Here is a 15,805-nt window from a genome sequence, read left to right on the forward strand (position 1 = left end):
TGTCCTAATTTTCTTATTAATACGGTACTCATTTACATGCCTTTGCAATTCAGCGAGAGCGTGAAAGTAATATTTTTGTGGAAGCTCACAAGGAAGGCACATTTCAAGTGCCAGAATGTCAAAACTGTTCAAAAAAAGCAATCTTCTGGTTAGTGATTAAGGGAAAATAAACATTGTTTCAACATTCCCTAGTGCTGGGGCAAAAGCTCATGCTCGATCATATCTACCCTCATAGCCATCCTAACATATGGTGAACATTGTACAACAATGAAAGCATGACACAAGACGCAAGCACTTTAGCGGAGAAAAAATCATCTCCTGTTTACATCCACACATGTTGTATACCCTTTCAGTTAAGGATACAGATACGTTGGAAAGTCTTGTAGGTTTGTTGGGGTAGTTCTTAAGGCAAGGGCAAATAGCTGCTATTGATAATATCTCAAGCATTCCACACACTCCATCTTCTGCTAGTTTGTTAGGAATGGAAAGACGGAAAGACTTCCCAGCAATAGGATGGAGTCTGCAGCAACATGAATCAGCTGCACACTCAAAGTCTCTGCTCAGAAAAAAGATAAAGTAAATGTAAAATATAGTTAAAGAATTAACAGTTACTAATATATATTTACAAAGATAAATTTCCTTAATCAAAATAAAACTGTGCTGGTGAAATTGTGAGAAGGCCATTAAAGTGAATGGTATACAATATTCAAGGAGTAAATATCTGGAGTGTGAAGAGCTTGAAGGATAATGAAGGTAAATTTTGTGATTGAACATTCCTGGCATAGAACATTGCTTGAAACAAGTGATCATCAGGAATTTGGGCTGGCAGGTTAATTGTGCCAGATTATGGCCCACACAATTTTTCATTCATTAAGATTAATAGATGTATCATCGTGTGGCCTCCAGATTGTGTCCTGATCTCTGCATTCACAATTTGGATATCTGTTCGCATAGCAATTACTAGCACACGCACAGTGGACTCATGCCTCAGTGTTCCCACAATGACAACTTGTGAAGTTGAATTCAACAAATCTGGTTAAGTTGTAGGTTGGTTCTGGAGAAAAAAATGAATCTGAAAACTGCCAGATTGTCATAAAAACACAACTGGTTCACTAGTTCCTTCAGGAAAGGGAATTTGCCACCCCAAGCCGATCTGATCTAAGTGATTCCAGGTCTTCACTACATGGTTGACTCTTTTAGAAACATAGAAACATGGAAAATAGAAGCAGGAGTAGGCCATTCGGCCCTTTGAGCCTGCTCTGCCATTCATTATCATGGCTGATCATCCAACTCAGTAGCCTGTTCCCGCTTTCGCCCCATACCCTTTGATCCCTTTAGACTCAAGAGCTATATCTAACTCCTTCTTGAAAACATACAATGTTTTGACCTCAACTGCTTTCTGTGGTAGCAAATTCCACAGGCTCACCACTCTCTGGGTGAAGAAATTTTTGCCCTCTAACTTTTATCCACTAACTTATAAAACAATCACTGGGCCCACCACCAGCTTCTCAGGGCAACTATAGCAGAGATAGGCCTTGCTAGTGTTGTGCACAGCTCAAGAACAAAAGATTTTTTCCAAACGTCATTTTAACACTTACGTCATGTAGTGCGTGTTGTCAGAAAGTATAGTGTGTCCGCTAATGCAAGATTTGTCCAGTTTCTCATCCCTAAAAAAAAGTATTTTAGTTACTGTTGAATCAAGGTTATGTATTTTCATTTCATTCAGTTGCTGATTTTGACTGCAAATACCATTCAGTTCTGTTCAGCAGCGATATCTAGTACATAAAAAATACCAATGCTGTGCACAAGATACACATTGTTTAATTTATGCAGCCTGTTTGGGTAATACTGTGGTTGATATTTCACGCTTAAATACTCAAATGCTTCTAAGTATCTACCATTCTTTTCAAGAACACAAGTTAGAAATTAGATCAGCAAAGTTCATGTACAATGCTTAACATAGTTTTATCACTTTCGTTTGTGTGCTATCTTTATGCAGATACTAACCCATTTAAATTAAATCGGTTAAAGCACATAGCAATGCAACAAGTGTATATTAAGTATTCATATGTGGAATTCCTTAATTAGAATTTCTACTTTCATAAATCTGACCAGTTGACTTAGCAATCCCACATCATTCCTAAAAAGGACACCTGGTCATTCAAATACACATCGTCCAGTGTCTGTATGGCTATTCTAACATGGACCTTCTCTCCCCACTTGACGATCACTTAATTTAAGGGACACCAAGTTACTTCCCATACTTCTTGCAAAAGAAGGATCATGCATTATTTTCCTCAATAGCATTAACTTTCCACGTCTGGGTGGACTGTGTACCTTGGAATGCAAAACTATGCAGGGTGTGGCAGGGGGTGGGGGGAGGGTGGGGGTGGAGCAGGGGAAATGATTGCACAACAAAATGAATGGCGTCCAAAAATTTTCCAATTTCCCATCCCAGTCTGTTTCAAATATGATTTTTATTGAATTAGATTTCTCATTAGTCTTCACCATTCACAAGCATCTACTAATCCAGAACTGCAATATCCATATCCTCTTCCATATGAAGATTTTGCAGATCGAGTGTACTCAGAAGCAGTGCTGTTTCCGTGCTGGCAGATCTACAGTGGATATGATGTTCTCCATATGCCAGCTATGAGAAGTGTAGGGAACAAGACATACTTCTCTAACTTGCTTTCATAGATCTCATGAAAGCATTCGACATCACCAGCAGGGAAGGGCACAAGATGATTCTGGAGAAAATTGGCTGCCCACTAAGCCACTTGGACAAGGGGAGGCGGTGGCGTAGTGCGAATGTCACTGGACTAGTAATCCAGAGCCCAGGCTAATGCTCTGAGGACATGGGTTCAAATCCCACCACGGCAGATGGTAAAATTTGAATTCAAGTAATAAATCGACCATGAAACCATTGTCGATTGTTGTAAAAACCCATCCAGTTCACTAATGTCCTTTAGGGAAGGAAATCTGCTGACCTTACCTGGTCTGGCCTACATGTGACTCCAGACCCACAGCAATATGGTTGACTCTTAAATGCTCTCTAGCAAGCCACTCAGTTCAGGGGCAATTAGGGATGGGCAATAAATGCTGGCCTAGTCACCGATGCCCACATCCCACAAACAATTTTTTTTAAAGTCTTATCTGTTCCTTTCATGACAACATGCACAGTACTGTACAGTTTGTCGGCTCCACTTCCGACAGTTTCAGGGTGAAGAATGGAATGAAACAGGGCTGTGTCCTAGCCCCCACTTTGTTTGGTATTTTATTCTCCATGCTCCTGACTTTTGCCTTCCCTGCAGATAAGGAAGGAGTTTACCTGATTACACGTCAGACAGCAAGCTCTATAATCTGTCCACATTGAAAACAAAGTCAAAAATACAGCACATCTTGATCAGAGAATTCTTGTATTTTAATAATGTTGTGCTAGTCACCCACACAGAAAGTCAGCTATAAAGACTCATGGATTGTCTCTCCCATGCTTGTAACTTGTTTTCCCTTACTATAAACATCAAGAAAACTGTGGTTATGGGACAGGATGTCACATCTTCGCCCTCGATCACACTAAACAACACTCCATTGGAAGTGGTTAGCAAATTTTGCTACCTTGAGTCCATGGTGACAGACAATCTGATTTTTGATGCAGAACCCGACACATGCATAGGGAAAGCAGCTACCACTTTTGGCTGACACATGAAATGTGCAAGGAAAAACAAGCTGACCCTTAGGACCGAGATGCTGGTTTGTGAGGGCTGTGTTCTAGCACCTTGTTGTACGGCTGTGTGGAATGGATGACTTACAAGAAAGGAAGCTCAACAGTTTTCATCTTCAATGTCTGTAGTGCGTTCTCAGCATCTCAGGACAAAATCACAAATGTGTCAGCCTCTCAAGGGAAAATCTCCCAAGTATGCTAGCACTCATCAAGCAGAGGCGACTTTGCTGGCTCGGGCATGTTCACAGGATGGAAATTGCATTCCCAGGGATCTTCTGTATGGGGAGGTAACTGGAGCCAGAAGACCAATAGCTCCACTTTAAGGATGCTTGCAAGAGTGATACGAAGGCCCTAAACATCGATTTTCACATGTGGGAGACACTAGCCAACAACAGAGAAAAATGGCAACATTACCTGTGTGTGCCACCATGACGATCAGTGGCTACAGCAGCTTGACAGCAGGCGCCAATACTAAAATTGGCACCCCACAATGACACCTGATAACCGCCCTATATGCAGCACTTGTGACAGAACCTGCCCCTTATGGATTGGTTGCTTCAGCCATCAGAAAAAGTGCACCATGCGAAACTATCCCATTGCCAATGGATTTGATGCATGGCCATCCTGTTACATAGATGGAAGGATGCCAACAATTAAGTTCTGAACACCTATCACTCAATGCTGTTGCAGCTCCCTATGTTCCAGCAAATCAACATCCTCATCTCACGTTCAAATCATTCAGTTTCCCACGCTGTTTAAGGGAATCTTCTCTGGTCACATATCCCTGTCCACATTCGCCATTCTTCTAACTCCAGATTACTATTGGCCCTGCACCCCATCCACTCCATTGTCTAAGGCCAATCTTTCAGCCATTGCATAGGGAACCAGCGGAACTGACAAGCATGGGGTGAGTGTGCTTAGGCTTATATGCAGAAGAGGATATGAATCATGGCGTTCTGGATTAGGAGAGGTTTGGGAAGGGCGAGACTGCAATCTCTTGAAGAGTTATTTGATAATAGTAACAAAAATATAAAGTGATATTCCAGACACTGCTCTAGTGATGTGATAGTAAGTGAATTTTCTTACCCAAAGATGTGAGTTGATAGAGCACCATTTACTTTGACATAAAACTGGATTTTTACCTAAAAGAGAAAGCTTTTTTCTTACTCATTCTTGAGATTTATGTTTAAGAATAATGTGCAAAGCCAATACAACTTAAAGCACAGCACTTATATTTGAAAGTATATTTTTAAAATAAAACGGTTTTTTTCCATTGTAATGTCAATTTTCAACCTCCCCACTGACTAATATATTTTCTTTTTCATTGGTTAAGTCTCTTGCACTTCTCTGCTTTCCAATTGGTTGTTACTTTCTATTTTTCTTATTTACCAATCATATTATTCAAAACTTCTTCCTTCAATTTTTAATTTGCCCCCAAACACCTTCTAACAACTATATTCCAGCAAAAAACAAATTATTTGAGATACAGCAACTATGGTTCTCACCCTTTCCTTATATAGACCTACATTTTTATCACATTGCAAATATATAAAATTTACAAAAAGTAGCTCACCCTTCAACTTGGCTTCAACAGCTTTCCTCCCTACCCTTCTACAAACTAAGACACACCCTACTTGTGCTCTGAACCTCCCGGACCCCAGATATATCCACTCCTGTATTATTTAAATGGTAAAAAGCTAGGAACAGTGGAGGTTCAAAAAGATTTAGGATTCCATGTACATGGATCACTAAAATGTAGCAGTCAGGTATAAAAAATAATCAAAGAAGCTAAAGGAATGTTAGCCTTTATAACTCGAGGGCCAAAATATAACAGGGAGGATATTTTGCATCAGCTATACAAAGCCCTGGTTACAACCGCACCTGGAGTACTGTGTACAGTACTGCACCTTAGAAAGGAATAAATGGCCTAGGAGTTCAGCTCATATTTACCAGAATGTTACCAGCGTTCCAAGGGTTATGTTATGAGGGGAGATTACATTAACATTGTATTCCCTGGAATTTAGAAGGTTATGGGATGATTTAATTGAGGTTTTTAGGAATTTGAAATGAATCAATAGAGTAGATAGAGAGAATCTTTTTCTGCTGGTGGAGGAGTTAGGACAAAGGAACATAACCTTAAATTCAGAGTCAGGCCATTCAGGAGAGAAGTTAGACAACATTTCTTCATATAAGGGTGGTAGAAGTGTGAAACTTTCTCCCACAAAATGCAGTAGATGTTAGCATAATTAATAATTTTAAATTTGAGATCGTTAGATTTTTGCTAGACAAGGATAAACAGCACACGGAGTCAAGGCACATGGATGGAGTCAAGATACAGATTAGCTATGATCTCACTAAATGGTGTGACAGGCTTGAGGGGATGAATGACCTATTCCTGTTCCTACTTTCCTGATACCCAGCTGATAGTTTCTATTTGAAGGCTCAATGTATTTGCCTCAGTGTAAAGAAAAAAAATAGAAAAGGGAAGCAGAGTCAACGTTTCAGGACACTGACCTGAAACGTTAACTCTACTTCTCTCTCCACAGATGCTGCCTGACCTGCTGAGTGTTTCCAGCATTTCTTGTTTTTAATTCAGATTTCCAGCATCTGCAGTATTTTGCTTTTAAAATAGAAAAGGGGTTTAATGTTTTATTTTTCTGAGGTCACCCAGTTGCTACGGTATGTCCTTCATATTCAATACCTGTGGATGGACAATACTGATCCTGTGTAAGAAATGCTTGATAGTTAAGCAATCTGTCATCACAATGCAGCTCCTCTCAGAAATCTAATTAACACAGAAAAAAAGATTGATTTGGGGGAAGGAAAAAACAGTGATGAAGGGGTTAACTAATAATTCATAATTCAAGTTCCATAGTAGATGGAACCTCAAGTTTTTAAGCACAGTGCTCCTAGATCATGATCTAGACTTTTCCTAACATTCTTGAGACTCAAGTGAAAAATATTACTATGATACTTTGTAAAGTCACAAATAAACACGATGTAAAATGCATCAAAAATACATATTTGGCCCATGACATAAAGGAGTGTTATATATAATCTGCAGATATTTCAGGTTCAGTCATAAATTAACAGAATTGAACTCACCCAATGGCTTGGCAAGTTGAAGACGAAAATTGTTCAGCCACACAGACCAGGAAAGTTTCGGCTATTCACTGCATTAATTAGCTAAGCCATTCATCCAGAGCCTTTATTTTACATATATATTATATATATCCATTTATATTCAGCCCATACATAATTATAAGAATGACAATACATTTTGCTACTTGCCCTTCCTCCTCCTCCTAAAAACATAACAAATACAAATAATAAACCAACAGTTGTGGTATCTAGTGGGGGTTGACTGCACTGTTTGTACCTCAAATGTCAGCTTGAGTTTTGAAGAGATGAACTTCTCATTTAAATCAGCACTCTGTGAGTCTGGTTGCACCATACTTAAGGATAGCTGGAGTAACAGTTTTTCTATTACTGATGAAAGAAATTAAAATTACTGAACAAACATAAGATAAAATTACAATTGTACATATAAGGTCCAACAGTTTAAGGATCTGGAGGGGTTTTCACTTTGAATCAAGCACAAGGGCAACGTTGCCAGAAAAAAAAACACATTGGTATAATGTCTGAGGTCCAATACTTTGCAGTAAGTTGGATGTTGACCAGAAGAAAGCCCCCCCACCACCCTCCCCCTCCCATTAAGAATTACTAATCTATATTGACCTGTTTTTGGGAAGCACTGAGTCAAGGCCAGCTGCTTTTTACTTGGGGGGCGGGGGCGAGATTTTCTCTGTGTACAAGGTGTATGGAAATTGCAAGTCGGTTTATAAATAACTTATTTACAATTCTACTACACCTATCACAAAGGGAAGAACATTTTTCCATGAAGAGGAGAGAAAATTGGAGCACCCAGTCACTTTGGGGCAGTTTTGCATCCATACCAGCAGAAACCTGGGGCCTTAAAAGTAATGTGGACAGCAGTGGAACTAAGGAGGTTTGGGAGAAATTAAATTTATTGATCAAAGTCCTTACCTTTGTAAAAATTATCTGTTTGATTGTTGGTGATCCACTGTCCAGCAGCAGCAACTGGTTAAATCGGAATCATTAGAAAATTAATATATTGACTAAAAGACAAATCTATAACTCATCTGAGTGACTGTTTATATGTTATTGTGCAGCTACCTGTTATAACACAGAAGAGACATTCTCTGTGGAAGCGTAAGGTGGGGTTTACTGCATTAACCAATACAAACAGATCTCCTTCCAGCTCAGCTGATCTTCTAAATCTTCTGTTGTCATTTTTAATATGAATAATAAGATACTGTATAATCTGAAAAGAAAATATATCGTGTCCAACTGATACTATGAGTATTAACTAACATTAAAGACTGACTTATGCTGAACACTTTGTCTTTAACACATGTAACTTTGATTCACATCTAGACTAGCCAAGCAATGCAGTTTTTTTTAAATGGCACAATTGATGGAGATCAGCAGATGCATGTAATAGAAAAACATAATTTCTCCCTCTCTTTAGCTTGGCCCTGGTGGTATTATACAACAAACAAAATCAATTTAAGGTATCAGTTTGGCTCAGTTGGTACTACTTTTGTTACTGGGTCAGTCTGGTGTCTCCTTATAACTTCACAGGCAGTAATTGCCCTTTGGTGCTTCCACAATATGACTGTTCCTCATGTGTATTAAACCTACACAAGAGGCATTACCAGGCAATTCAACCACAATGGCCCTACAAGCAAGCCTCACACAACCTCCATATATATTTGGAGTCAGTAGACAGTGTGCATGAGCAGAAACCCTGGCACATCCTCCTCTATCTAGAGGAAGAAAATCCAGTTATAGTACACTGACTGCCTGCTCTGCACAAAGGGAAGACAAACCTGACATCTTCCAAATCAACAAGACTCAACCATTCATTGGAAAAACTTGCTGAGCTGGTTTGAACAGTTCAAATCCTTTAATAAAATTGCACCCAATATATCCTGTTGAATTTGCTATATGTCTCCTCAATGATAATAATGGGAAATGGGGTCGGAAGCAACCAGCACAGGTGAGGTTTTTCCAAAGTCAGAAAAAAAATGTAAAGGCTGTGGATGTGGACGTTTTCATTTCACTTTGAAAGACTATGTGTGCAAATGGACTCATTTAGCTTTCAACCCAAGCACACGGCACAGCATTTCTTTTTTGGCAATTCAGCTTTGGAGTAAAGACAAACCCTCAACAATCCGAATTATTGGATGGCGACCCCTACAACTCCACGCACTTTCTTTCAATGTTTTTCTTTTCCCAAGTTGGCTGTGGAACAGAGCACGCGTGTACTCTGCTTCCATTACCTGACGGACTGCTGGCTCCATTAAACATGAGTTTAATTTTGGGCTTTTTCCTACTCCCCCTTCCCCCAGTTACTTCTTTCTGAGAAATTCCCGCGCGCGGCCAACAGAATTTCAATTAAAAAAAAACGAACTTCGGCGCGCGCGCCGGCCGTTTGCCGCGCATGCGCTGCCCCCCCGCCAGCCAATGTCCTCCTCAGTGTCTCCCAGATGCAGGAGTTGGAGGGAGACGGTTGGAAGGTTTGTGCGGGGAGGCAAGAAATCTGTAAAATAGCAAGACGTTTTAATGTACTTTGATATTCTTGGGACGCGGGCGATACACTGGGATAGGGAATGTCAGGCCACAGACCCAGTGGTGATGAAGGATAAATGCTCGAAGTCGCAGAGCTTCTTTAGTGCATCGTCAGTGTGTAGAATTATAGAATAATCCGGCGCAAGAGGCCATTTGTCCCATCGTGCCTGTACTGGCCGTTTGAAAGCTATTCAGTTGGACCCATTCCTCTCCCCCTTTCCATACAACCTACACATTTTTCCTTTTCATGTCTATATCTAATTTCCTTTTGAAAATTACTGTTGAATCTGCCCTCTCGGGCAGTGCATTCTACATCATAACTCGCTGTGTTCAAAGCAAATTTCCCCCCTTTTGCTCTTTTTCCAATTATCAAATTACAATGGGGGTAGAGTCTGGTTGCTGTTCATTTTCCCCATCAAAGTAGTCCTGGTATCATGTGCCTGTGCTCTGTTCCCAAATCGCTATCCACTTCCTTCAGCTACCAACCCAACCTATTCTTAAATGTTTGACATGCTGTTTGCTTCAATCACTATCTGTGTGCCTCTGTCTCGATGGGCAATAACGGAGCCTTCATTTGGGAACCTGAAGGGCAGAAGATCTTTGTAAACAGTAAGACATCTCTGAAACAGTTGCATGTGACAGTGCATTCGACTGGGCCATGCTGTTGTATGAGAGGGAGTGTATGAGTAAGGGTGAAAGAGAACTGGATGATTGTTATGAGCTTTGGGAGGGAGGGGCAAGAGTTCCAACCCTCTTCTCCTACTCCCTCCAGTACACACTCACCTTGTTAAAATCACCAAGTTTCACCTTGCCTGCTCCTAAGTTCAGGTCACAAGTGAAACAGCATTTACTTATTCTTGTCATCTCCCATGTGGCTCTTGCTCTGCTCTTCATTGCAGGGTGGCCCCTTCCTTTGCACAGAGCCCCCTTTCATTGCGGGACCTCTTACAGCTAATTAAATGATACCATTCTGCCTTCATCCATTTTTGACAAATCTCCGGCAAAACAGCCACAGCCAGTAGCAAAGGCAACAGCAGCTGAAATGGATAACCTACCACCACCTCCACTTTCTCCCAATCATGAGGTGCCCTCAGAATGTCTTCTGTTAAGGGATGGGAGTGGTGCTGAAAACAAAACTGCTTGGTGTGATTACACAGGCCTCTCGCCCTGTATGTACCACCTGAGGTGTAATGTTTCTGGCACTGTACTACTTGGGCTATGTACTCAATCCATAATCTGCTAAATTATTTCCTTCCCTAAATGATATAACACAATAATTTTGGTATCTCTCACTTGTGTTGACTTATTTATATATTATGGACAGTTGCAGTCTAAAAGATGAAATTTTGTGCAAACTCCCTGTGGAACATTACGTATAGTGCGCTATTGCTGTTCATTACATTCCTGGGTGCACACATGTCTACTCTGTTAGGCAGGGACTGGTCCAAACAGTGATTATTAATACTGCTTTATGCTTGACCTGTTGAAGGATGCGATTGAGCAGCATAAGAAAAGATCCAGCTATTACAGTTTTGCTTCTCCTGTTGACGACCAGGCTGACAGCAAGTGTTGAACAACTGTTGTATAGGAGATTGAACTGTTTAAGTGGTTTCCAGCTGTTCAGTAAGCCAGTTTAATGAATACCAGTCTCTGTGCCACGTCATATCTCATCCTGCTCTCAAATATCAAGTTATTTGACCTTCTGGGTGAACAATTATACAATTTGGAGGATACATGATTCTGAAGGGACACATACATAAGCCATGCTGCACCAGACTTTTACAGATTGTTAGCTATTAACCAGTGTTCATTGTTATATTTGATACTTTAACAGTACATCCGGTAAGTTGCCCTCTAATTAGCAATGTCCTTACATTACTGATATTTGCCAAAAGGGATGTTTGCTTCCAAGCAAGAAATTCTTGACACCACTGACTGTAATGAAGATGTTTTAGGTTTTGTCCAGTACCATTCGCTGATTGGTCTAGACAGATGGAATGGGGATATGTTTGGCAGAAGTGCTGTCACAGTCCTGCATAAAATCTGATGTTTTTGAGATGTGGTAGTACATTCCACTGTAGGACTGAGCAGAGCCAAGAGTATACCTCTTGGGCTGCAAACCTGTAGGAGTGCTGTCTTCCTGGGAGATGCTGCTGTTGTAGATACTGTAGTATGGCTCTATCCTGGTGTTGATAGTTGTGGAGGCACTCTGTGCTTTTTGCTGGTACTCAACAGAGGTGAAGACATCCTTTGAATTGCTTGGCCCGCAGGCTTGGTCTGCAAGCTTTTTCTGTGATTTGGGGGAGAGGATGTAGGCCGAATTGGTATCATGGTGAGAAGACTTGTTCCTGTTCACAACCAGGCTGCCATCCCCAACTGCTTTCAACCTGGTTTTCTGCTTGCAGCAGAGCAGCAGGGCTATGAGCTGCATGCACCAAGCCACCTTCTTGCGAAGACCAGAGTTGTTACGGGAATAGATAAATGGGTTGAGACCTGACCTAAAAAACACCAAGGTTAATCCACAAAGCTCAAATTGATAGATGATAAAACTACTCTCAGATGATAAGACATCGTGCACCAGAGCTATGCCCAATGGCAGACAGCAGACCACTGATAGTAGTATCATAATACAGGTCACTACTGCTTTGGAGTCCTTAACAGCTGAAAGGTTCACGGTCTGTTCTAGCTTCTTGTTGGAAGTGACAGCATTTTTGCTTTGGTTGTATGTATATAGGTGTGTCTGCACATGGGGTGCTTTGCTCCGATTCTGTTTTCTGTATAAAGAGGGCCCTGATCCATCTGGAGGGACAAAGCAGTCGGGCTTTTTGGGGTCAACCACTGTAATCACAGGGCAGCGCCTTACCTGTGCATTCTTGTGCAGAGTTTGAGCAATCATAGCGTAAGAAATTGCAACAATACCCACACAGAGGGTAAAATCCGCTACATATGTATATAAAATGGCCTTGCCATCTTCATTGATGAGCCCGAGTAGCGGGACACAGATCTTGGAGCTGTGGTATTTAGTAATGGCTGACAAGGTGGCCAGGGTGAAACTGATGATCCACAAGACGATAGTAAGAAGGAGAGTACAGACAAATGAGGAGGAGTGGTTAGTTTGCTGTCCGAGCACCATTCGCAGACGATGGACAGCAATCACAGCCACTGTTTTCAAAGACATTATGACAAACCCAGTGTTAGTGAGGTGGAATGTGAAACAGAAAGTGTCTGACATGCTGTTCCCGTTGTCAAAAAACATCACAAAGCCAAACATGGGGACTGTGATGAGGCAGATGAAGAGGTCACAAAAAGATAGATTCAGGATCATGAAATCAAAATGCGTCCTAAATTTTCTGAAAGCTGAATTGAAGAATGAGGAAAAGACAATTAAATTTCCATAGGACCCTAGACAGAACACCAGCATGAGCAGCAAGGTGCAGGTGGTCAGCGTAGCTCTGTGGATTGCTGTTTGGACGTCTGTTTGATTCTTGCCTGGAGAGCAGTTGGTGAGCACAGGAAAAATACATTCTGGAGTTGTGTTCATACTGAAGAAGAGTTTTTCCTTTATAGAAGATGGTTGGATATCCATTAATGTAGATAGTTTACTTATAACGGTAGCAGTTTCTGAAAGCGTTTTTGGCGGATTTATTATGGTACCTGAAATCAGAGAAGAGTATATTACAGCTTTTATTATGTGGATTGAGGATACTGTAAAGCTACAAGTTTTGATGCAAATCGTTTTTTTTGTATAAATACATTTTTGCACCTTACGGCATAAATCTCCTTCCCCTCCCAAATGTTGCATGCTATTCTTGTACTGAGATGAACTGCAGCATGGTCTGAGAGCTCTCCTATTGCTGCTCCATGAACAATTGCTTGGAGTCAAGTCAAGGCGGGGCAGGGTGACAGAGCCTGTATCCTTTTCTTCACCTTTCTGTAAAGAAGCAACTTATCTCTGCTTGACACCTATGGCAGCTCAGCAGTCGTAAGGTGTAGGAACTCAACGTGTGATGAATCATAGGCAGTAGCGCAACACTGTAAATGTGTACTTAAGGTAAGGGACTTTAGTGTTGGTGTAATGGAATGTTTTGTATCTTGGGTACCTAAATGCTGATTTTCCATGGCTAGGTGCTTGAGGTGAAAGGCTAGTATTTTATTCACTGAGTCACCCACCTGTGTGCGGTCATTAGGGAGCCTTGCCTGTCAGCTGCACATATCAGGAAATTGTACGCACATTGCCCACGATTTCCTGACCATAGACCTAGTAAACAAGATTCTTGTTGGAAGTACACAGAAGGCATCCCCGACCTGTCGGGATTAAACACTGCACCTATGTTAATTGTACATCAATTGCATTTAATTAGGGTCTTACTTGACCAGATATAAGGAGGCACTTACTGAAACTGAGTGGAGGTTTTTGAGTAAGGAGCTACATGTTTGTAATCTTTTTACTCCGTAAAATAAGACTGAGTAAAGAATGGACCCAGTTTCATCATTTAAGAACAAGCTTTCTGGAATAGAACACCTATGTCAGTTTTTCCATATTTTCCCACAGCACCCAATCCATGGTCAGCATGCCGAATTAGTTCTGAGTGAGACAGCTAAATAGCATCATAGGCCGAATGACTGCCTCTTGCGCTGTATCTTTCTATCAAGCCTGTGCCAACTTTCCATATTGTAAACAATTATGTATTATGGGTTAACCTATTGCACTACACATTTTTCCTCTACAGTCTGCTGTTTTTTAATATATTAACTTATTGATGTCACCAAGTAATTAAAATACCCGTAATAGTTAAAATACTGGCACACTGGATTATTAGTGCAAGTACTGAAGATTTTTGTCCGTTTCATATTGAAATTTCTCTTATTAATAGAAGTTTCAAAATTCTGTTTGGAAGAATAGCCTTTAGTATTTTGAATACATTATCACACAGATGTGCTTTTTTGTTTTCAAATTGTGTATCAGGAAACAGAGCAAAGTTATGTACGTATTCAGTACTAACTAAAGTAAAATTAGAATGATGTTCAGGTCTGCAAGTCAATTTTTCATTCGCAGTGTGAATTAAGTAAAGAATTGTAATCTTGTCGGTTGATAATTTATATTTTCATTTATTGAATTGAATTTTCCAGTAATTAAGCTCATGATGAGCATTCTCTGGTATAATACATAATATATTTGTACCAGGCCCCTGTGTGTGTCTTGTTAGTGCCTGCTCAAGTCAATTTAAAGTAAAAGGGTTAATGTTTGCATTAAAAGAGCAAACAGAAGAATTTAATATGACTCTGTTAAATCTTTACATGGGAACAGTACCGGTCAGAAAATATATACTGTTATGCGTCTTGTCTTTTTTTTCCCCCAAACTGTAATTGTACCATGAAATATAGCTCATCATGTGCAATCTTCATGGAACAACTTTTGTTCTCCCTCTGGCCTCTTATGCTCCCTGATTTCCTTCACCCATCCATTGTCTGCTTTGCCTTAAGTTGTCTAGATTTAGATTTTAGATTTAGAGATACAGCACTGAAACAGGCCCTTCGGCCCACCGAGTCTGTGCCGACCATTAACCACCCATTTATACTAATCCTACACTAATCCCATATTCTTACCACATCCCCACCTGTCCCTATATTCCCCTACCACCTACCTATACTAGGGGCAATTTATAATGGCCAATTTACCTATCAACCTGCAAGTCTTTTTGGCTGTGGGAGGAAATCGGAGCACCCGGAGGAAACCCACGCAGACACAGGGAGAACTTGCAAACTCCACACAGGCAGTACCCAGAATTGAACCCGGGTCGCTGGAGCTCTGAGGCTGCGGTGCTAGCCACTGTGCCGCCCTTGCGGTCTAAACCCTAAGCTCTGGAATTCCATGCCTAAATGTTTCCACCCCTCCATCTCTTTTTTAAGATATTCCTTAAAACCTACCTTTTTGACCAATTTTTTGGTCACCTTTCCCAATATCTCCTTATGTGGCTTGGTGTTGAATTTTGTCTGATAATGCTTTCGTGAAGTGTATTGGGACATTTTACTATGTTAAATTCGCTCCATAAATGTTATTGGCTCTCGCAGAAGGTGCCATAACTTGAAACTGAAAAAGCTTTATTTTTCATCTACCCACTACTGAATATTATGCAACTAGTGATAAAAATGTTCTTAGAAACTCCAATATCACCAAGCAACATGCTGAGGGCAGGAAACCTAAGCTAACCAATAAAATCAATCCCTGCAGTTAAAAACCCATGACAACTAATCCATAAATAAAAATGGTGGATCCTGATATTGCTGCACAACGCATCACCTATTCCTGCAGTTATTCTATCTTGAGTTTTGTACATTTTTTAACAATCATTTCATTGATTTTTTTCCCGTCCAACAGCTCTTTGCACCTCATAAATAATATCGCCACTGAAGAACTGATTGGAA

The 15,805-nt window shown here is 40.6% G+C and overlaps 2 protein-coding genes across 3 annotated transcripts in view; one reads left to right on the top strand and one right to left on the bottom strand.

Annotated features, from left to right (window-relative positions):
• LOC137356033 (acylphosphatase-2-like) overlaps positions 1-15,805 on the top strand; it is a 68,108-nt gene that overhangs the window by 14,798 nt on the left and 37,505 nt on the right. The window lies entirely within an intron of this gene.
• On the bottom strand, positions 11,364-12,965 carry LOC137355934 (probable G-protein coupled receptor 75). Its single transcript, XM_068021606.1, has one exon. It carries the CDS (start codon positions 12,963-12,965, stop codon positions 11,364-11,366), a length of 1,602 nt encoding a protein of 533 aa, XP_067877707.1.

The sequence above is a fragment of the Heterodontus francisci genome, chromosome 44 (genome assembly GCF_036365525.1).
Source record: "Heterodontus francisci isolate sHetFra1 chromosome 44, sHetFra1.hap1, whole genome shotgun sequence".
NCBI lineage: Eukaryota > Metazoa > Chordata > Chondrichthyes > Heterodontiformes > Heterodontidae > Heterodontus > Heterodontus francisci.

Bases quoted from the DNA above. Each gene is read 5' to 3' on its own strand.
- LOC137355934 (XM_068021606.1), bottom strand. From the start codon at position 12,965: ATGGATATCCAACCATCTTCTATAAAGGAAAAACTCTTCTTCAGTATG.